The sequence below is a fragment of the Papio anubis genome, unplaced genomic scaffold, assembly GCF_008728515.1.
Source record: "Papio anubis isolate 15944 unplaced genomic scaffold, Panubis1.0 scaffold227, whole genome shotgun sequence".
Lineage (NCBI taxonomy): Eukaryota > Metazoa > Chordata > Mammalia > Primates > Cercopithecidae > Papio > Papio anubis.
In genome coordinates, this window is record NW_022162317.1 from 67,111 (window position 1) to 89,649 (window position 22,539).

The 22,539-nt window shown below is 41.0% G+C and overlaps 1 protein-coding gene across 2 annotated transcripts in view; it reads left to right on the top strand.

Annotated features, from left to right (window-relative positions):
- LOC116268551 (RING finger protein 121) overlaps positions 1–22,539 on the top strand; it is a 68,398-nt gene that overhangs the window by 24,062 nt on the left and 21,797 nt on the right. Inside the window, exons 2-3 of one of the 2 annotated variants that reach the window (XM_031661694.1) lie at positions 2,874–2,911; positions 6,370–6,511. In XM_031661694.1, the coding sequence (XP_031517554.1) occupies positions 2,874–2,911; positions 6,370–6,511 (180 nt within the window). The remainder of the gene's footprint in view (positions 1–2,873; positions 2,912–6,369; positions 6,512–22,539) is intronic. The other variant, XM_009186824.2, reaches the window with a different exon arrangement.

Below are 22,539 nucleotides of genomic sequence, written 5' to 3' on the forward strand. Positions count from 1 at the left end.
TTATAGTACTCCATGAAGTGCTAATGATCCTCTAAGCCTCAAGTCTAGTCTCAGCCTTAGTGCTTGCCCTTCTGAGCTGCTTTCCCTGAGGCTCTGACAGCATTGCTGTCCTCTGCTTCACCAACATTCAATTATCTCTATCCTCTTCTAGTAGTTTTAAAATATGTCCACTTTCCCAGGAGGAAAGGCAGTGAAATCACTTGATCACCTTAAATATACTTTATTCACAGCTCTATAATGAAGTCAGAAGTCTTATTTCTCTATTTTCTAGATGGAGAAACTAAGCCATAGATAGTAGCATGCTTGGTCCATTATGTCAAAGAGAGGCACCTTCATGCCTGGCCCAGTATTCCAGATTTTCCTAGTTTCCCCCTCATTGGATTTGCTTCCTTGAACAGGTAGTTGCTTTGTTTTGTTACATAGTTTTTAACATGATTTCCCTAGTGTCAGATGAATACTCCTTTCCCAGATGCTTGTTATTTTTCAAGTGTTTGTTTACTCTATACAATTTAAGCATCTGCAGGTGAAGTGCTGGTTTGTCAGCATACTTGCTTCCCTTAATAAAGAGAATTTTCTTCAATTCCACAAGTACTCATTGAGTACTTAATATGTGCTCAGCTCTGTGCTATTCTCCTTGAAAGACATAAATCAGTATAAAGTGTGTTTTGGCTCTGAGGGAACTAATAGGTTCATGGGATGGAAGCAAATAAACATATACAGGGCCAGGACGAGGGTGAGGGAAACAAGGTGCTGGGGTATAAACTTTAGAGAGCCATTCACTCTTAAGGTCATGCAAGTGCAGGATGGGTACCTGAGAGTGTGTACTTCCTTAAATTTTGAGCCCCAGGTCTCTTGCTTGCCCTATCCTGGTGCTAGAGACAAGCAGTTAGACCACTTAGAAAGGATGTCTAAGACAACATGAGACTGAATGACTAACATAGAACAGTACTTCTCAAATTTAATGTACATATTGATCACCTGGAGTTCTTATTAAAAGGCAGATTGTGATTCAGTGGGTCTGGAGTGGTACCTGAGATGTTATGTTTCTATCAAGCACCCAGATGATACTGGTACTGCCAGTCCATGGGCCACACTTTGAGTAAAAAAGAGAAATATCCATGCTGGAGAAAGGCGGAGGACCAAATTCCCTAGGCTAGGGAATCAGGAAAGTTGCAGTTGGAGCTGGGTTCTTAAAGGATAACTAGGATGTGGATAACCAACAACAACAACAACAATGAAAAATAGGGAAGGGCATTATAAGCAGTGGGAAGGGTATGCAAAGGCCCAGAGACAGAAATGGGTCCCACATGTCTTGGGACAATGAATAGACAGGCTTGGTAAGATGCAGGTCCAAATTGGAGAAGAAGAAGAAAAGAGTTTTGACATGTAGCTTGAAACCTGTGCGTGGATTGTTATCTAGAAGTGTGATTCATAATTGCCTGCTCAGGTACCTCCTATGTGTCCTCTCATAGTATCTGACCTCTATTCTTCTGGGAGATGAAGACCTGAGTCAGGGCACCTGAATAAATTCTGTGAGGCAGTGTGGATAGGAAAAGGAAGGAGGGATGTTGACTTCATTACCCAGATTGGTTAGGCAAAGTCCTGGTAAATTTATTTTTTGACTTAGCTGGGAGATGTAGAAGCTGGAAAGCCTGCCTTCAATAGTGATAGGCATTTCCAGTACACATACATAAAGGATGCCTGGTAAATACGTGCTTATTTGACTCAGTAGTAGAATGGAGTTCTACCTGTGTTATTATTTCAAATGTTCAACTTACGGTACTTTCCTGAAGTTATCAGAACAGTGAGTAAGAGGACCTTGAACATCTTAAGTACTAAAGGAATGGTTGTTGATTGATTTGAGTATTTCTAAGGCCTTGTCTCTCTTCTGTAGACCAGATCAAAGAACATTTTCAGCTCAATTCAGTATAAGAAGGCATTGAGTGACTTATGTACTGAGTACTTGGGTATGCTTGTGTATGACTGCAAGGAGGTAGAAGACTTGAGCCCTAAACTCAAAGAATATAGTATTACTCTAGAGCAGTGGTTTTCAATTAGGGGGATGCTATGGTGATGTACAGGACACCTTCCTCAACAGAGAATGAACCACCCCAAAATATCAGTAGTGCCACGGTTGAAAAACAAACTCTGAAAAGATAAGACTACCAAATAGAACCAGAACTTTGAGGTTGGATGGCTAGTGATATTATTAGTTGATAGCAGCAGGGCAAGAACTAAGTTCAGTTTGCCCGGGTCCAGTGTAGCCTAGTGGCTACCATAGGGCCATTTAGAGTCATAGGGTGTTATATTTAACTCTGTCTCCCACTAATCCTGATTGATACTTTTTGCTGTAGCTGCACTCAATTGCTTGTGTACTATGCAATTTTATTCCTTCCTGTCTATGTTAGTCCTTTTGCCTAGAACGTATTTCTCTTATTTCTTCTGGATAATCCACATCTCCTCCATAAAGCCTTCCCTAGTCTAAAACACCCCAGTTTGGGTTAAAAGATTAAAAGGCAAGGCACCTCTTTATTCTATAGCTAGTCTTTATTATGTAATAGATAAGTTTTCTGTTTATGTCTCTCTTTCTCACTAGGCTGTGAGCATCTTTGGAGTTAAGGATTCTTGTCTTCTTCTGCCCTTATTGCCTAGCACAGACGTGCAACACATTCAGTAATAGACATGAGCCAAACTAGGTGGTTAAAGAAGGGAGAGATCAGTGTGAAATAGAATGGTTGGTAAGGCTTCATAGAGATACTAAGACTTGAAGCTTCTCTAATTCCTTGAAGATACTGATAAATGTGTGAGCACCTTATATTGGCAGGCACAGTTTTAAGACAGTAACGGATTTTTCTGGTGGTGTCTTTCTACAGGTTGATATGTCAGATCTCTCTCCAGAGGAGCAATGGAGGTAAGTGTGGCGGTTCGGGCCTTGCAGTCTAGGAAGTGCAGGTTAACCCAGCTAATTGAGTGATACGTCTACCCATTTTGCTTTTCTGTCAGTAGGAGGCAGTGGCTCATGACCTGTAGGACTGGACTTTTGGGATCTCTCTAAGTACCTGGGTTGTTCTCTTAGTCTTGAATGTGTAAGTAGATGATTGGACCAAATCATCTATCTGGGTTTCAATACCATTTCTACAATTTACTAGCTATGTGATTTTTGAGCAAGTTACTTTACTTCTCACAACCTTACTTTGCCCCATTTGTAAAATGAGGATCATAACAATATCTATACCTCATAGAGTTGTGAGGATTAATATATGTGAAATTCTTAGAAGAGTGCCTGGCATGTGGTAAGCTTCCAGTAAGTGTTAACTGCTTCGAAGATGATTATCATTAACATCATCATCATTATCCATGATACAGGATGGGGAGCTCTGGTTAAGAAAATGGGAGATGTATCTTCTGTTCTCAACTCTGCAACTAACTTGTTTTGTAAATAGAATGAGTCAACATATATCTTATAATGATTTCTCATCAGTAAAAGGGTTTCAGAGTGCCTGCCCCGTGAACTTCACAAGGTGACTAACCAGTGAGGTGATATCAACCGTAGAATGTAGTAGAAAAAACCTATTGATTTTATTTAGATTTAACATAGAATGGCAAAAATACCTGTTCACATGACAAACCCAGTGTGATTTTAGGTGATTTTAAGCTCAGTATGCACCAGTTGTGTACCTCAGCTACCAAAATATTCTGAATAATTTAGAAGATGTTTGTAGAAATATACTATCTGCTGTAAGAGAGGTGGCAGTGCCACTGTGGTCTGCTCTGCTGAGGTCAAAAATATTTTGTTCTAAGCATGGCATATTATTAAAAAGATCTTTAACTGGATCATGTGTAGAAGACAACCCGGATTAATAGTCTTCATATCATGTGATAGGAATAGTGATTAAAAGATCTAGAACTGTTAGCCTCAAAGGGCACAGGAAAATAGTGGTAGGATAAGGATAGTTTTGTTTTGTTTAAATAACATCATGATAAATCTTTGAAGGGGTAGCATTGGGAAAGAAGAGCCCATATGCCTTTTGTTGTTATGGAGTGTGGGATTAGGTCTAATGGACTGAAGCTATAAGAAGATAGATTTTTTTTGTCTCATTGTCAGAAATGTCTTTAATACTCAAGGTATATTGAGAGGTAATGAGCTTTCTGTCCCTAAAGCATTGGCATTTTATTCATTTATAAGCAAATATTAGTACCTGCCCAGGTGTGGTAGCTCCCACCTGTAATCCCAGCACTTTGGGAGGCCAAGGTAGAAGGATCCCTTGAACCCAGCAGTTCGAGGCTGCAGTTCGTCCAGCCTGGATGACAGAGCGAGACTCTCTCAAAAAAAAAAAAAAGAATATATATATATGTACCTACAATGTGCCAGACACTGCTGGTTCTAAAATAGATTACCTTAAAAGGCATGTGTTCCCAGCCAGTGGAAGTATTCAAGCAAAGATTGCAAAAATGATTTTTGCATTGGGTGGGGACTTGAACTGGATGACTTCTCTGGTCTTTTCTAGATCTTTCTTTGACTTCATTTTGTGCATATCCTTTCACGTATATGTTGTCTGAGAACAAGAAACTTATCTCTTGCTATCTTTATAACTCCTCATAGCCCTTAGGTGTTTTTAAGTGTACTCTAACCTCTTAGCCTACTCTCACAGCAACTCTTGAGGCAGGCAGAAAAAATATGGACTCCTTTTGACAGATGAAGAAATTGTGATGTACAGATATGAGGTTAATTGGCCATGGCCATATAGGTGGGTGTGAATCTAAGTTTCCAACTCCGAATCCTATTATCTTTCTGTCAGATTCTCCCACCCAGGGTAAAGTTTTATATCAGATGAACCCTTAGGTGCTGAGGCTTACCGACTGGCCTTTTTTTTCCCACTCTGCCCACCAAGTTTTCCCCCCTTACATTTTGTTACGAAAAACTTTAAATACGTAGAAGAGTTGAAAGACTTGTACAGTGAACACCTTTATACTTAACTACCTGGGTTCTACACTTAACTTTTTGTTATATTTGCTTTATTGTTTATCTATAATTCATCCTTCCAGGTTATTTTTGCTGTTAATGTTTCACTGCCCATGGAACTTCCATGAAGATACCATTTATGTTGTCGTTTTCCTCCCTCCTAAATATCCTGGTGTAATGGGAATTGTATAAAAGCTTATGACTCAAGTTACATTTGTATTTGATTTTATTATTTATTTAAAATTTCCCACACTATCTGATGTATTTGATTTTCTCTCTAATTCTTCTCTTCTATTTCTTTTTTTTTTTTTTGAGACGGAGTCTCATTCTGTCGCCTAGGGTGGAGTGCAGTGTTGCAATCTCGGCTGACTGCAACCTCCACCTCCCAGGTTCAAGCGATTCTCTTGCCTCAGCCTCCTGAGTAGCTGGGATCACAGGCATGCACCACCACACCCGGCTAATTTTTGTATTTTTGGTAGAGACGGGGTTTTGCCATGTTGGCCAGGATCATCGCGACCTCCTGACCTCAAGTGATCCTCCGGCCTCAGCCTCTCAAAGTGCTGGGATTACAGGTGTGAGCCACCGCACCCGGCCTCTAATTCCTTCCTCATCCCTCTCCTTTGGATGACTGTGACCCAGAGTGGTAGTAGTGACTGTTCTTAGAGCAAGTTTTCAGCCAGTGTTGGCCGAGGGAATCACTTGCTGCCAGTCTTTAAGACCAGAGAATGCCAGCTTTAGATTAATAACATGTTTCTAGCTGTACTCTCCAATTACTAAACTTCCTTGAACCTTTGAGGAGGCTGTTTACCTGTGGATACTGATGGTAAAGTCACTGTTGGATTAGTATAAAGGTGAAGCAGTCCAGATTTTTTAGGCTTTAACTAGTCTTAAGGATTTCTGACCCTGGCAGAGAGGATAGAATGAATAAAGCAAGACTTTAATCCTGGAATCAGCATACCTTTGCAGTGTTACTCCTTTACTGCTGTCATAAATATCAGTGACTGAGAGTATGAGACTTTATGGCTATAACCTCTTTGGGTTACTTTCTCGTTCCAGCGTCAGGTTGAAATAGGCTTGAAATAGGCAATGATGCGGGTTTCTCCTGGGACCTCCTTCATGTTACGGGAACGATGTCAGCTGTTTCTGCCATGGGGGCAGGCAGCAGACCACTTAGCTCTAATTCCAATATCTAGGCTTGGTTGCTGGGGTCCGTAGAGCCTGTATTTTATCTCCACATGCCTGTCTGTTAGGGTGTGTGTCCTAGCCCCTAATTTGTGTGGTACCCTGTGGTTATGAAGCAGGGAATGTGTTCTGAGCTTTGTACTAGTGGGATATCCCTGGAAAGCACTGTCCCTTTATCACTACAGCATCCCTGACTTGATTCATCCCATGTGTTTGGCTTTCAGGGTCGAGCATGCACGCATGCATGCCAAGCACCGTGGCCACGAAGCTATGCATGCTGAAATGGTCCTCATCCTCATCGCTACCTTGGTGGTGGCCCAGCTGCTCCTGGTGCAGTGGAAACAGAGGCACCCACGCTCCTACAATGTAAGCCACTTTCCTTCTTCTTTGTCAGTCATCAAGAGACCCTTCCTAAGTATTCTAGGGCCCAGCCTAACCCAGGCCACATGGAGGCAGAGAAAGACAATAACAATGAACTTTATGTATGAATGATGAATAGTGTATTGGAGAGTGTGTGTGTCTAAGGGTCAGGTGATTCAGAGGGTGAAAAGGATAGAACATAAGACTACGTTCATAGGCAGAAAAGACAGGTCTTCCCTTCGAAACATTGTGGGACAGATTCATGAAGGAGATAATCATCAGAAACTATTCAATTGGAGAGAGCAAAGATCACTTGACTGGGAAAACTAAGCCTCTCATGAATCTTACAGGATCTAGATTACACTAATCTAAATTATTTTTAAAAAGGGCCCGGTGTGATGGCTCATGTTTGTAATCCTAGTACTTTGGGAGACTGAGGTGAGCAGATGGCTTCAGCTCAGTAGTTCAAGACTAGCCTGGGCAACATGCCAAAACCCTGTATCTACAAAAAATACAGAAATTAGCCGAGCGTGGTAGCCTGCGCCTGTAGTCTCAGCTACTGGGGAAGCTGAGAGGTGGGAAGATTCCTTGAGCCTGGGAGGTCAAGGCTGCAGTGAGTTGTGATCGTGCCATTACACTTCAGCCTGGGAGACAGAGCAAGACCTTGTCTCAAAAAAAAAAAAGAGAAAAAGAAAAAACAGTAATGGATGAAATGGGGGTGGGGGGGAATGACATACAGAAAACAAAATAGCAAAATGACAGAAGTTAATTCTTCCTTATCAGTAATCACTTTAAATATAAATGGATTAAATTCTTCCATTAGAAGACAGAGATTGGCAGATTGGTTTTAAAAATCCCCTCATTTATCGATATGCTGTCTATAGTAAATTCACTTTAGGTGGAAAGACACAAGCCAGGAGTGGTGGCACACACCTGTAATCTCACCTATTGGGGAGGCTGAGGTGGGAGAATTGCTTGAGCCAGGCGGTGCAGTAAACTCATAAATGAGTGAAAGCCCCCTTGGCATTTCTGGGCTTATATGTAGAAATATTTTAAATTGTATAATTTTGGCTAATCTGCAAATATTTTTACAACCTATTCTGAAGAAAGTGAGTATGCATATATGCACTGCAGTAATTTTCAATAAGAACTTTTTCCTTAAGTGTGGGATCCTTTCTTTAAACATTATCTTAAGGAAAAACTCAATCTGGAAAACAGTTAAGAGGCTGCTCTGCTTGATATGAGGTTTGGGTAACCCTAACACCCTTGCTTCCCCCTCTGAAATCTCTAGGACTCATCATAGCACTGTTAGAAAACCACTGATGTGTTATTCACTAGTTAATTCTTAACAGGAAACGTGTCTGTGACTTAATGAGGCCTGTTGTACTGGGAATGTGCAGTTTTCTCATTACTGCCACATCCTGTAAACATAATGCTAAATTTTATTGGTGAGAGGATATGCTAACATGATAGCACATCTTACACTGAGAAACTTAAACTCATATCTTTAGAAAATAAGAAATCTACCTAGGAGTGGAATTGCTAAGTCATGTGATAGCTCTGTGTTTAATGTTTTGAGGAACTGCCGAACTGTTTTCCACAGAAGCTGTATAATTTTCCATTCTAACCTAAAGTGGATTGGATTTTTCATTCCTCCACATTCTCATCAAGACTTCTGGCTGGGCGCGGTGGCTCACGCCTGTAATCCCAGCACTTTGGGAGGCCGAGGCGGGCGGATCACAAGGTCAGGAGATCGAGACCACAGTGAAACCCCGTCTCTATTAAAAATACAAAAAATTAGCCGGGCACGGTGGCGGGTGCCTGTAGTCCCAGCTACTCAGGAGGCTGAGGCAGGAGAATGGCGTGAACCCGGGAAGCGGAGCTTGCAGCGAGCCGAGATCGTGCCGCTGCACTCCAGCCTGGGCGACAGAGCGAGACTCCGTCTCAAAAAAAAAAAAAAAAAAGACTTCTTTCACTCCATTTTTTTAAAAAAATGTTATTTATTATAGCTACTTTAGTGGATGTGGATGTCATTGTGGTGTTGATTTGTATTTCCCTAATGACTAATGATGTTGGGCATCTTTTCATGTGCTTATTGGTCATTTGTATATTTTCCTTAGAGAAATGTTCGTTTAAGTCTTTGCCCAATTTTTGGTTGAATTTTTTGTCTTTTTGTTGGGTTGTTAGAGTATTTTATATAATCTGGATAATAGACCATTATCAGATATATGATTTTCAAATATTTCCTTACATTTTATCGGTTGTCTTGTCACTTTACTGGTAGTGTCCTTTGATGCATAAACAGTTTTAAATTTTGATGAAGTCCAGTATATCTATTTTTTTCTTTTATTACTTGTGCTTTTAGTGTCATATCTGAGAATCCATTGCCAAATCCAAGGTCGTAGAGATTTACCCCTATGTTTTCTTTGAAGAGTTTTATAGTCTTGGCCAGGTGCGGTGGCTCACGCCTGTAATTCCAGCACTTTGGGATGCCGAGGTGGGTGGATCACAAGGTCAGGAGTTTGAGACCAGCCTGGCCAACATGGTGAAACCCCGTCTCTAATAAAAATACAAAAATAGCTGGGCATGGTGGCACATGCCTCTAATCCCAGCTACTCGGAAGGCTGAGGCTTGAACCAGGGAGTCAGAGGTTGCAGTGAGCCAAGATCACACTACTGCACTCCAGCCTGATGACAGAGCAAGACTCTTTCACCTCCCGGACTGCAAAAAAAAAAAAAAAAAAAGAGTTTTATAGTCTTAGCTCTTACGTTTGGATTTTTGGTCCATTTTGAGTTTTTGTAAATGGTGTGAGATAAGGATCTAAGTTCGTTCTTTTGCATATGGATAGCCAGTTGTCCCAGCATCATTTATTGAAGAGATTTCTTTTTCCATTGGATGGTCATGGCACTCTTGTCAAAAATCAACTGATCAAAGATTACGTTGGTTTATTTTTGTACTCTCAATTTTATTCCGTTGATCTATATGTCTGTTCTTTTGCAGGTACCACATTGTTATGATTACTGTAGCATTGTAGTAAGTTCTGAAATTGGAAAGTATGTTCCTCAACTTTGTTCTTCTTTTTCAAGATTATTTCAGCTATTCTGAGTCCCTTGCAATTCCTTATTAATTTTAATATCAACGTTTCCATTTTACAAACAAAAGCAGTTGGAATTTTGATAAGGATTGGATTGATTTCTCTAGATTGTTTGGGGAAATGTTTCCATCTTAACAATATTAATCTTCCAGTACATGAACACAGGGTATCTTTTCATTTATTTGGGTCTTTAATCTCTTTCATCAATGTTTTGTAATTTTCAGTGTACAAGTCTTGCACCTCCTTTGTTAAACTTAGATTCCTAAGTATTTTATTCTTTTTGATGCCATTGTTAATGGAATTTTAAAAAATTTCCTTTTCGAATTATTCATTGCTAATATATAGAACTTCAACTGATCGTTTTCTGTTAATCTTCCAACTTTGCTGAATTTATTAGCTCTAATAGTTTTTAAAGTATTTTTTAAGGATTTTTTATATGTAAAATTGGTCATCTGAAAGTAGAGAGAGTTTCACTTCTTCCTTTCCAGTTGGATACTTTGTTTTTTCCTGAGACAAGGTCTTATTCTGATTGCCCATCCTGGAATGCAGTAGTGCAGTTTGGCGATTTTGGCTCACTGCAGCCTCGACTTCCTCAGGCTCAGGTGATCCTCCCACCTCAGCTTTCCAAGTAACTGGGGCTACAGGTGCGTGCCACACCACCAGGCTAATTTTTTGTATTTTTGGTGGAGAGAGGGTTTCGCCAGGTTGCCCAGGCTGGTCTCGCTCTCCTGAACTCAAGCAATCCATCTGCCTTGGCCTCCCAAAGTGTTGGGATTACAGGCGTGAGCCACCGTGCCTGGTCTTCCTATTATAAGCTGCGTTTTAGTAGGAGTTAGCAACCTCCTGTCAGGAATGTTGTGGAGGGGATGTTTGTGATTTTTTATGGAATGGTTGACTGGACGTCTTGAAGTCCTCCCAGTTAGCTCTGAAATCTGTATCAAATTGAATTACCCATAAGAGGTGAAGGCCTGTCTTCTTGTTAGAGGATGAAGCAGACCTGCCTAGAGACAGGATGAGGTTTTCATTCTGCAAAAGTTATGTATATTTGTTATAAAAAATTTGAATAATATAACAGTATGTGACATAGAAATCAAAAGTGTCCAGAGGGAACCACTGTTAATCAATTTGTTATAGATAGAAAAAATCTGCAAGTGTATGTTTATAAATTTTTAGATGTTTATGACATCCATTAGGTTCTGCAGCATTTTCCACCTAATACTCTCGCAAATATCTATCCATATTGGTGTGTATATCATCCTCTTAAACTAATGACTGCATAGTAATTTTGGTTTTTTTTTTTGAGACAGGGTCTCTGTTGCCCAGGCTGGAGTACAGTGGTGTGATCTTGGCTCACTGCAATGTCTGCCTCCTGGGCTCAAGGGATCCTCCTACTTCAGCCTTTTAAGTAGTTGGAACTACAGGTGTGAGCCACCACACCCAGCTCATTTTTTTTTTTTTTTTTTTTTTTTTTTTTTTTTTTTTTTTTTTGTTGCCTACTCCCACTGTTGCCCAGGTTGGAGTGTAGTGGCGCGATCTCGGCTCACTGCAAGCTCCGCCTCCTGGGTTCACGCCATTCTCCTGCCTCAGCCTCCTGAGTAGCTGGGACTACAGGCGCCCGCCACCGCGCCCGGCTAATTTTTTGTATTTTTAGTAGAGACGGGGTTTCACTGTGGTCTCGATCTCCTGACCTTGTGATCCGCCCGCCTCAGCCTCCCTAAGTGCTGGGATTACAGGCGTGAGCCACCGTGCCCGGCACCCAGCTCATTTTTGTATTTTTTGTAGAGACGGGTTTTACTATGTTGCCCAGGCTGGTCAGGAGCTCCTGGGCTCAAGTGATCCATCCCCTCGGCCTCCCAAAGTGCTGGGATTACAGGAGTGAGCCACCATGCCCGGCCTGCATAGTATTTTGGAAAATAGATCTAAAATAAAATTTAACTTACCTTTATCGATTGACTTGGTAATTAAAAGTTTATCACAGTTACAAGCAACAATTTAGTAAGCTTCTCATACATAAATTACCAGCATACCTGTGCAAGCAATTTTATAGAATACACTCCTAGAAATGAAATTGCCTGGTCAAAAAATGTATGTGTTTTAATTATTAATGGAACTTGCCAAATTGCCCTCCAAAAAAGTTATAGCTGTTATAGTTTACAGTCCATCAACACAGATTTACCAGAGCTGTTACCCAATGTTAAAGAAGGTGTAGAGAGTAGTATTTTTAATCTTTGTCAGTGTGATAAAGTGAAAATATCTGATTTATTAAGTATTTCTCTAAGAATTAGTGAGGTTGAGCATGTTTTCATGCTTAGTGGTTATTTGGTTTCTTTCAATTATTTGTTCATATCATTGACTATATTTGATACTTCCTTTTTTTTTTTTTCTTTTTTTTCTTTTTTTTTTTTTGAGACGGAGTCTCGCTCTGTCGCCCAGGCTGGAGTGCAGTGGCCGGATCTCAGCTCACTGCAAGCTCCGCCTCCCGGGTTTACGCCATTCTCCTGCCTCAGCCTCCCGAGTAGCTGGGACTACAGGCGCCCGCCACCTCGCCCGGCTAGTTTTTTGTATTTTTTAGTAGAGACGGGGTTTCACCGTGTTAGCCAGGATGGTCTCAATCTCCTGACCTCGTGATCCGCCCGTCTCGGCCTCCCAAAGTGCTGGGATTACAGGCTTGAGCCACCGCGCCCGGCCTTTTTTTCTTTTTTTGAGATAGAGTTTCCCTCTTGTTGCCCAGGCTGGAGTGCAATGGTGCAATCTCAGCTCACTGCAACCTCCGCCTCCCAGGTTCAAGCAATTCTCCTGCCTCAGCATCCCGAGTAGCTGGGATTACAGGCATGGGCCACCATGCCCAGCTAATTTTGTATTTTTAGTAGATACGGGGTTTCTCCATGTTGGTCAGGCTGGTCTCAAACTCCTGACCTCAGGTGATCCGCCCACTTTGGCCTCCCAAAGTGCTGGGATTACAAGCATGAGCCACTGTGCCTGGCCTGATATTTCCATTTTTATCAAAGTAATACATACCATAGTTCTAAAAGTCAGATAGTTCTACAAGACTTCAGAAGCAAAACACATCGGTCCCCTGTCCAACTCTGTCAGTGTCTGATTCTTCTGTGACAACTACTTTTATTAATAACTTTTTTAGTTCATTTCTGATACTTTTTTTGTTTGTTTTTAAGATACAGGATCTCAGCCTTTCACCTAGGCTGGAGGGCAGTGGCTCCATCATAACTCAATGCGGCCTCAAACACCTGGGCTCAGGCAGTCCTCCTGCCTCAGCCTCCCAAGTAGCTAGGACTACAGGTACACATCACCATGCTTGACTAATATATGTATGTTTACATTTTTTGTAGAGTTAGGTCCTGCTGTATTGCCCAGGCAGGTCTTGAATTCCTGGCCTCAAGTGATCCTCTTGCCTTAGCTTCCCAAAGTGTGGGGATTATAGCATGAGCCACCACAGCTGGCCTTGTGTTTTTTAAATAGCATGTTTTTACTGATGTATAAATTTCTACTTTATTATATTTAAATATAATATTTGTGTTTTTTAAATAACATGTTTATACTGATGTATAATTTTCTACTTTTAAATATTATATATTGACTTCCTACTTTGGAAGGTAATAATTATATGTTTTTTGTTGTTGTTGTTTTTTTTTTTTTTTTTTTGGAGACAAAGTCTCGCTGTGTCACCCAGGTTGGAGTGCAATGGCATGGTCTCGGCTCCCTGCAGTCTTTGCCTTCTGGGTTCAAGCGATTCTTCTGCCTCAGCCTCCTGAGTAGCTGGGACTACAGGCTCGTGCCACCACACCCAGCTACTTTCTGCATTTTTAGTAAAGACAGGATTTCACCATGTTGGGCAGGATGGTCTTGATCTCCTGACCTTGTGATCTGCCCACCTCGGCCTCGCAAAGTGCTGGGATTACAGGCATGAGCCACCGCGCCTGGCGGTAATAATTATCTTATACTGCTATACCTATACCCCTCACATACTACAAACATTTCCTCCTCCCAATTTTTAAATAAATATTAATTGTTTACATTATTAAGTACTATATGTAAGCATTATTCATAAGCTGTATTAGTCACAGCTTGAGCCATGTGGTATATTTGGTACATTTTCTTTCCGTTGCTCAGGTTTCTTTTGGAATGTTTCTTACTGATTTGTAAGAGCTCTTTATATGTCAGGAATAAGCCTTTTGACATATTTGCTACGGATATCTTTCCTCAGTTGGTCATTTGATTTTATTTGTAGAATTGGTAGAGAAATTTTTATAGACTAGATTTATGAATGATCTTTTTTTTTTTTTTTTTTTTTTTTTTTTAAAGACGAAGTCCTTTTCTGTTACCCAGGCTGGTGTGCAGTGGCGTGCTGTCCACTCACTGCAGTCTCCGCCTCTCGGGTTCGAGCAATTCTCCTGCCTCAGCCTCCCAAGTAGCTGGGATTACAGGCTCCTGTCACCATGCCCAGCTAACTCTTTTTATTTTAGTAGAGAAAGGGTTTCACCATGTTGGCCAGGCTGATCTCGAACTCTGGACTTCAAGTGATCCACCCAAGTGATCCACCTGCCTCGGCCTTGCAAAGTGCTGGGATTACAGGTGTGAGCCACTGCCCCTGGCCCAATTTATGAATGATCTTGTTGGCTAAGTACTCTATCTTTTGCTATTCTGTTTGGATGGCCCATCTTGCTATTCCTGATTTTCGATCTTGGTTCTTACAAAGTTCTTCTGCCTGCCTAGGCATATTTTAGGTAATAGCCATAGCCACCAATTTTACAATTCTTGTGGACCTCTCATTCTCAAATCTGCAGTAGGTTAAAGGTCAGTTCTAGGGAGGAGAAGCAGAGCATAAGTATAGTTGGGACATTACCACCTATGTAATTATGTAGACATAATTAATAACACTAGCTAGTATTTATTGTGTACTGTCTATTTATTTGTTCAGTCAGTAGATATTCGTTGATCCTTTCTATTCCCATGCTGGGGCTGTGCTCAGTTAAATTGTTTCTTTTGTGGAGAAACCACTTTGAAAAACAGTTTCAAACTGTTTTTAAATTAAACTCCCTATGATCTGGGAGTTTAATTCCTAGATATATGCCAGGAGATTTTGGTACACCCTCCTAGGATTTTTCTTTTTTCTTTCTTTTTTTTTTTGAGTCAGACTCTTGCTCTGTTGCCCAGGCTGGAGTGCAGTGGCACGATCTCAGCTCACTGCAACCTTTACCTACTGGGTTCAAGCGATTCTCCTCCCTCAGTCTCCCGAGTAGCTGGGATTACAGGCGCCCGCCACCATGCCCAGCTACTTTTTGTATTTTTTAGTAGAAACAGGGTTTCACCGTGTTGGTCAGGCTGGTCTCGAACTCCTGACCTCAGGTGATCCACCTGCCTCGGCCTCCCAAAGTGCTGGGATTACAGATGTGAGCCGCCGTGCCCGGCCCCTCTTACGATTTTTCATAGCAACACTATTTGCAGTAGCAAAAACTTGAAAATGACAATACGTAAAGGTGAATGGGTAAGTTGTGATATATTCACATAATGAAATGTAACATAAAATAATACTTATGACATACTTATAAAAACAAAATATAAATAACTATAGCTACAAATAATGGTAAGGATGAAGCTTAGTGGTATAATATTGAGTACAAAAGATAAGCCTTAGAAGACCACTTATAAGTTGACACTTTTTATAGAAAGGTAAAAATAATGGAAACTTAAGTGGTATGTTTTCTTTTTTTTGGCTAAGTTTGTGTTATGCATAAACGGTATGTTTTAAAATTATGTATATGTGTGATAAAACCATATTTTACTTTATTTTGAGACAGGGTCTTTCTCTGTCACCCAGTCTGGAGTGTGGCGGCATGATCACAGCTCACTGCAGCCTCAACCTCCTGGGCTCTGTTGATCCTCCCACCTTAGCCTCCCAAGTAATTGGGACCACAGTTGTGCACCACCCATGCCTGGCTAATTAAAAAAATTTTTTTTCTAGAGATGGGGGTCTTCCTGTGTTGACAAGACTGGTCTCCAACTCCTGGCCTCAAGCAATCCTCCCACCTTGACCTCTCAAAGTATTGGGATTACTGGCATGAGCCACCGTGCCAAGACAAAACTGTATTTTACAAAAGCAAGGGAATACAATCAAGATTCCAGATAATGGTAACCTTGTATAGAAGAGAGATTGCAGGATAGGATAGAGAAGAGCACATAGCTAGATATAAGTAATTTTAGATGTTTTACATCTTAGGTTCATTTGTGGGTTCAGTATTTATCATGTTATTAAATAATTCATGTAAAAAGTAAAGAAATTATGTCATGTGGTACAGGATGGATGAACCTTGAAGACATACTAAGTGAAATAAGCCAGTCACAAAGAGACCAATATGATTCCACTTATATGAGATATCTAAAGTAGTCAAATTCATAGAAACAAAGTAGAATGATGGCTAGGGGGTGGGGGGAATTAGGGGCTATAGAGTTTCCATTTTGCAAGACAAAAAAGTTCTGGAGATCTGTTACAGAATAGTAACAGACAGTAATACATACCACTATTGAACTGTATACTCAAAGATGGATAAAATGGAAAATTTTTTGGTTTTTGAAACCACAAAAGTAGTTTTGGTTGACACAGTGGCTTACACCTCTAATCCCAGCACTTTGGGAGACTAAGGTAGAAGGATCACTTGATCTTAGGAGTTCCAGACCAGCCTGGGCAATGCAGGGAGACCCTGTTTCTTCTAAAAATTAAAAAATTAGCTGAGTGTGGTGGTGTGCACCTGTAATGCCAACTATTTGGGAGGCTGAGGCGGGAAGATTGCTTGAGCCCAGGAGTTTAAGGCTTTAGTAAACTATGATCACGTCACTGTACTCCAGTGTGGGTGACAGAGTGAGACTCTGTCATTTAAAAAAAGACAAAATAATAATAACTTTAAAAAATTAAAGTGGTCCATGCATGGTCTAATGATGAGAATGTTTATTAACCAAATAATTTGAATAATTTATTTTTTTCTCTACCTAAAGTTCAAAAATAAAGCAAGAAAGAAAGCAACTACCAAGACAGGGACTTACCTTACCTTAAGATACGCTATAAGAATAGACAAACAGACCAGTGGGACAAAATGCAGATCTCAGAGAGATAGATGGGAATTTAATTTACAATAAAGATGTAGCCACCAATCAGTAAGAAGGTATTCATTGTTAAGTAGATTAGTTGAGAAAACTGGCTCACCACAAGGAGAAAAATTAAAACTAGGTTTGTGCATAATACTGAATACAAAGGGGACTCAACATGAAGACCTAATTATGAAAGGTAAAGTTATGAAACTAATTTTTAAATGTAAGCAGACTGGGTGTGGTAACTCATGCCTGTAATCCCAGCACTTTGTGAGGCTGAGGTGGGCAGATCACTTGAGCCCAGAGGTTCAAGACCAGCTTGGGCAACATGGCCAAACCCTATCTCTACAAAAAATACAAAACGTAGCCAGGTGTGGTGGTGCATGCCTGTAGTCCCAGCTACTCAGGAGGCTGAGGTGGAAGGATCACTTGAGCCCAAGAGTTTGAGGTTGCAGTGAACTGAGATCATGGCAGTTCACTACAGTGTGGGTAACAGATGAAACCCTGTCTCAAAATAAATAAATAAACAAATTTTTCAAAATAAAAATGTAAGCAAGTAAGAAAGATTTGATAAATTTGATTTTATAAATTAAGGATTTCTGTTCTGTTAAAGATATGATAGGCAGAGTTAACTGATAACTGAATGGAGAAGAGATGAATAATGATTAAAACTGACAGTAGATTAATATCTATCCAGAGAAACTCCTACAAATCAACAAAAGACAGCAACTCCAACAGAAAAACAGGCCAGGGATATGAACATATTTACAGGAGAGGAAACCCAAAAGGCCATCAAGCATGAAAAGAGATGCTCAGAGTCATTAGTAATTAGAGAAATGCACATAAAAATATGAGATACCGCTTTTCATCTATTTTTAGGTTGGCAAAAACTAGAAAGCTGAATAGTGCCAAGTGTTGGCAAGGATCAGAGGCTATAGGAGCTTTTTTGTACTTTTTTGTGGGTATGAAGACTGGTACAGGCATTGTGGATAGCAGCATGGCATTGCTGAGTCAGAGTGAATATACACACCCTGTGACACATCCTAAGGGGACATGGAAGAGGGTGTTCACTGAAGTGTTAATTATGGCTGAACATTGGGGAGTTGGAGGCAATCTGGATATCTGTCTCTGAGGGAGTAAATAGGTAAAATGTGACGGATGCATATCATGAAATTGTTTTACAGTTAAAAGCAATACATTAAGTACCTGTAGGAACTTGGGAGGACCTTAAAAGCATAGTACTGAGAGGAAAAAGTAAGAAACAGGAAGATGTATAACACAATGCCAATTAATAAAAATATAAGCAGAGAAAGCAATAAACAGTTTGTATGAACAGGTACAAATAAAAATATACATGTGAAGCACATTAGAATGTCTGTGGGGTGAGGAATAGTAATGAAAGAATCAGGAAGACTCCCCAGAGAATGTTGTGTAAAGGAGAGGCACTGGGATTGTTGTTGAGCAGTAGAAACATGAACTGTTTGAAATTAGCCATTAGAGCTTTCAAAAAAAATGCCTCTTATGGCATGCCAAGAAATGATGGAATTAATTGATAAGGCTCTGTTTCTTTCAAACTGAATGAAACTTTTTGTTCTTCACTAGTGCAGGTTGGTGGTGCGTCCTTTTAGTGGGCATCCATGACCACTGAATGGAAAAACACTAGCTCTGTTCTCCTAGACCAAGGTTTCTCAACAGAGGAACTATTGGCATTTTGGGCCAGATAACTTCTTTGTTTTCTCGGGGGCTGTCCTGTATATTATAGAATGTTTAATAGCATCCCTACCCTCTATTCACTAGATGCTACTGACACCCTTGTCCACTTGTAACAACCAGATGTCTCCAGACATTGCCAAATGTCCCCTGGGAAACAAAATCACCCCTGATGAGAAACACTGTCATAGGCTCTAGAACCTAGAGCAACATGGATATTGCCAGCTATGAGACTGATGATGAGCAGGTATTCCAGTCCACTGAGAAGTATTAAGTTCTGTCCATAACTTAGAAGCTCAAGTCCAACCTTCACATTAAGAGAAATGTAGGCTGGGCGGCTGGGTGCGGTGGCTCATGCCTATAATCCCAGCACTTTGGGAGGCCGAGTGGGCGGATCAAGTGAGGTCGGGAGTTGGAGACCAGCCTGACCAACATGGAGAAACCTTGTCTCTACTAAAAATACAATATTAGCCAGGTGTGGTGGTGCATGCCTGTAATCCCAGCTACTCAGGAGGCTGAGGCAGGAGAATCACTTGAACCCAGAAGGCGGAAGTTGCGGTGAGCCGAGACCGCGCCTTTGCATGCCAGCCTGGGCAACAAGAGCGAAACTGGGTCTCAAAAAAAAAAAAAGAAATGTAGGCTGGGCATAGTAGCTCATGCCTGTAATTCCAGCATTTTGGGAGACTGGAGTGGAAGGATAGGTTGATCCCAGGAGTTTGAGACCAGCTTGGGCAACGTAGTAAGACCCAATCTTTAAAAAAAGAATTAGCTGGGTGTGGTAGTGTAGGCCTGTAGTCCTAGCTACTTTGGAGGCTGAGATGGGAGGATCACTTGAGCCTGGGAGGTTGAGGCTGTGATTGTCACAGTGGACTGTGATTGTGCCACTGCACTCCGTCCTGGGCAACAGAGTGAGACCCTGTCTCAAAAACAAAAAACAGTCTGGGCGCAGTGGCTTACGCCTGTAATCCTAGCACTTTGGGAGGCTGAGGCGGGCAGATCACCTCAGGTCAGGAGTTTGAGACCAGCCTGGCCAACATGGTAAAACCCTGTCTCTAGTAATAATACAAAAATTAGCCAGGCGTGGTGGCAGGTGCCTGTAATCCCAGCTACTGGGGAGGTTGAGGCAGGAGAATTGCCTGAACCCGGGTGGCAGAGGTTGCAGTGAGCCAAGTTCATGTCACTGCACTCCACCCTGGGCGACAAGAGTGAAACTCCGTCTCAGAAAACAAAAAGCAAACCAAAAAAAAAAAAAAAAAAAAAAACCCAAAAAACAAAAGCCCTACTTACAAAGAAGAGGCCAAATAAATAAGGTTAAAAGAAGAACAAATGTAAAATTTAAAACAAAAAATTTGTAAAAATACAAAAAAAAAAAAGCCCTGTTGTTTGGAGTAAGAGATCATACTGTATCTAAATTTTAGATACTGTTCTTTTCAATTCTAGCAATACTAATACTTTAGATTGCTTATAGTTCAGATTTGTTGATGATTTAAAAAATACTCCACCTACTCTGTTATAGCACTTATACTGAATTGTGGTTGGTTCTTTCTCCGCAGCAGACTTGCATTCTTCTCATTTACTCTCTCTTGGAACCTCATAACAGCTCTGCAAGGTAGTCAGGGTAGGTATTTATCTCCAGTTTTCAGATTAATAAACCAAGGTACAGAATCCTGAAGTGATTGCTGGGAACACATGACCATTAAATTGGAGAGTTGGACCTAAAACCAAAATCCCATTCTTGGTTAAGTGCTCTTTCTGTAGGTTCCTCTTAAAGGCTTCAGGAAATTTTTATCAATTGCTGCCATAGTCAGAAGTTTTTAACCCTCTTGAGTTTCCTTATTTAACGCCTGTTGCCTAAGTCCTTTCCTTGGATCTCAGGTACTTTCTCAACCTCCTCTTAAGTCTCTTCATCATCTTGCCTACCTAGCCTCTCCAGATTTCCCCACAAACTCAGTGAATGATGATTGGTAGGCAGCTTAAGAGACAGAAGATCTGGATTGGAAACCTAGCCCAAACCAGACTTGCCTTTTGGCTTCTGCATAGCTCAGTTTTCATCATCTAGTCAGAGTCTAACATTACTCTTTAGCTCCCTCAGGGATGTTAGGGGAAGGGATAAGTTTATGCCTGGAAAAGTATCCATCCTATTTTTGAAGTTCTCTAGGAAGAAGCTTTCATCATCTCTGTCTGCTACCAAATACAGTATATCTTTAGATCTCTACCTCCTGAACTGCTTTCCCTCCTGGAACCGGTGAGTGGCAAAATCTCCTACCTGGAAATCTTTAAAGTACTGTAGATTTTTCTTAGACCAAGATATTAAGAGGATTACTAGAATGTGGAATTAGAGAATTCTGACTAAGATGGTAAGGGGCTGTAATTCACTTTCTATGAGAAATAAAAACTACTATCTTCAGAATATAATGAAAACTTGTAGCTGTGGTATCTTTATCGGCCTCCTTTGAGTCTCATCTACCTCTTTAGGCTCATTTCTCACCCCTTCCTCAAATACTAGCTGTCTTTTCTCAAGTATACCATGCCCCCTCATCCTGGAACACTCATCATGATGCCTTTTTCTATCTGGACCTGTTTGGCCATCAGGACGGAAATCAAAGGATTCTTCTTTCAGGCAGCCTTCCTTGGGAGGTTTCTCCACTTTGAGTGGAGTGCCTCTCTATACTTTCTTGGTCACCAGCCCTTACTCCGTTAAAGCACTTAATTGTGGTTATATGTTTCTCCTCAGTAGACTTGTATTCTTCAGGAGATTTTGGTTTTCATCTCTGAATTCCCCAGTCATTAGCATGGCGTCCAGTAAGTGCTCAGTAAATGTTTATTAAGTGACTGCTTGACTGACTCATTTGCTTGAAGTGGAAGAGATGGGAAAGAAGACATAGTTCTAGGTATTAGAATGAGTTCTCAAAAGAAACATGGAGTAAATTTACTTTGTGCTCCTCTGAAAGATGAGTTGGACCCAGAGACAGAAATGACACAAAGGCAGATTTTTCAGGTCAGCATCAGGAAAGAGCTGTCTAGCAAATATATTCGTATTGGAATGGTAAGGATGACTATGTGTAGGTGCGATAGGAGGGAAACAACTCCAACCGTGTTCTGCCTTGTAGAGTGTCCAGTAACGTGTAGTGTCTCACCAGGTCATAGAAACTACACTGAATATGTCTGTTTATTGGGCCTCTGGATGACTCTTCAGCTATCATTCATCTGAAGCCTTCCTGTAGTCTTCTCCAGGCTTAATATCCTGGTGTCTTCAGCTGTTCCTTATGTGATTTGGTTTCCAGACCCTTTATTACAATCCTAGCTGCTCTCTTACGGCCTGCTGTCTTACGACCATGCTTATTTGTTAGTGTTCTTTGTATGGTGTGGCCCCAAGCCCTGATCCCAGGGTCCCAGGGATACTTTAACAGAGCAGAGAACAGTAGACCTGCTGCCTCCTCCATTCTGGGTATATTCTTTTTTTTTTTTTTTTTTTTTTTTGAGATGAAGTCTCACTCTGTTGCCCAGGCTGGAGTGCAGTGGCACGATCTCGGCTCACCGCAACCTCTGCCTCCCGAGTTCAAACGATTCTCCTGCCTGAGCCCCCCGAGTAGCTAGAACTACAGGCGTGTACCACCACGCCCAGCTAATTTTTGTATTTTTAGTAGAGACAGGGTTTCATCATGTTGATTGGCCAGGATGATCTCGATCTCTTGACCTCGTGATCTGCCCACCTTGGCCTCCCAAAGTACTGGAATTACAGGCATGAGCCACGGCGCCTGGCCCATTCTGAGTATTTTCTTAGTTAAGCAGGGTTGTCTTGGCTATGTTGGCAGCAGCCCTGTTGGCATATATTCCCTGGCAATTTGTGGTTAACTGAAACCCCTAAGCCTGTTTCATGTGAGCTACTATTAAGCCATTCCTTCCCCGTCCTATACTTTGGTAGTTAGGTTTCATCTTGTGGTTTTGATTCTTCATTTCAGCTTATTAGCTCATGGAATGTTAGGGCTAAAAGAACCCTAAATATAAACTTTATTCATTTTGATCTTATTTCTTCTATTTTCCATGTTCTCTGCCTCCCTTTCTCTCCCCACAAGCTTTGTGCTGTCCACAGTTTGGAGGTTGTGTTTTCTTCCAAAGCATTTATGAA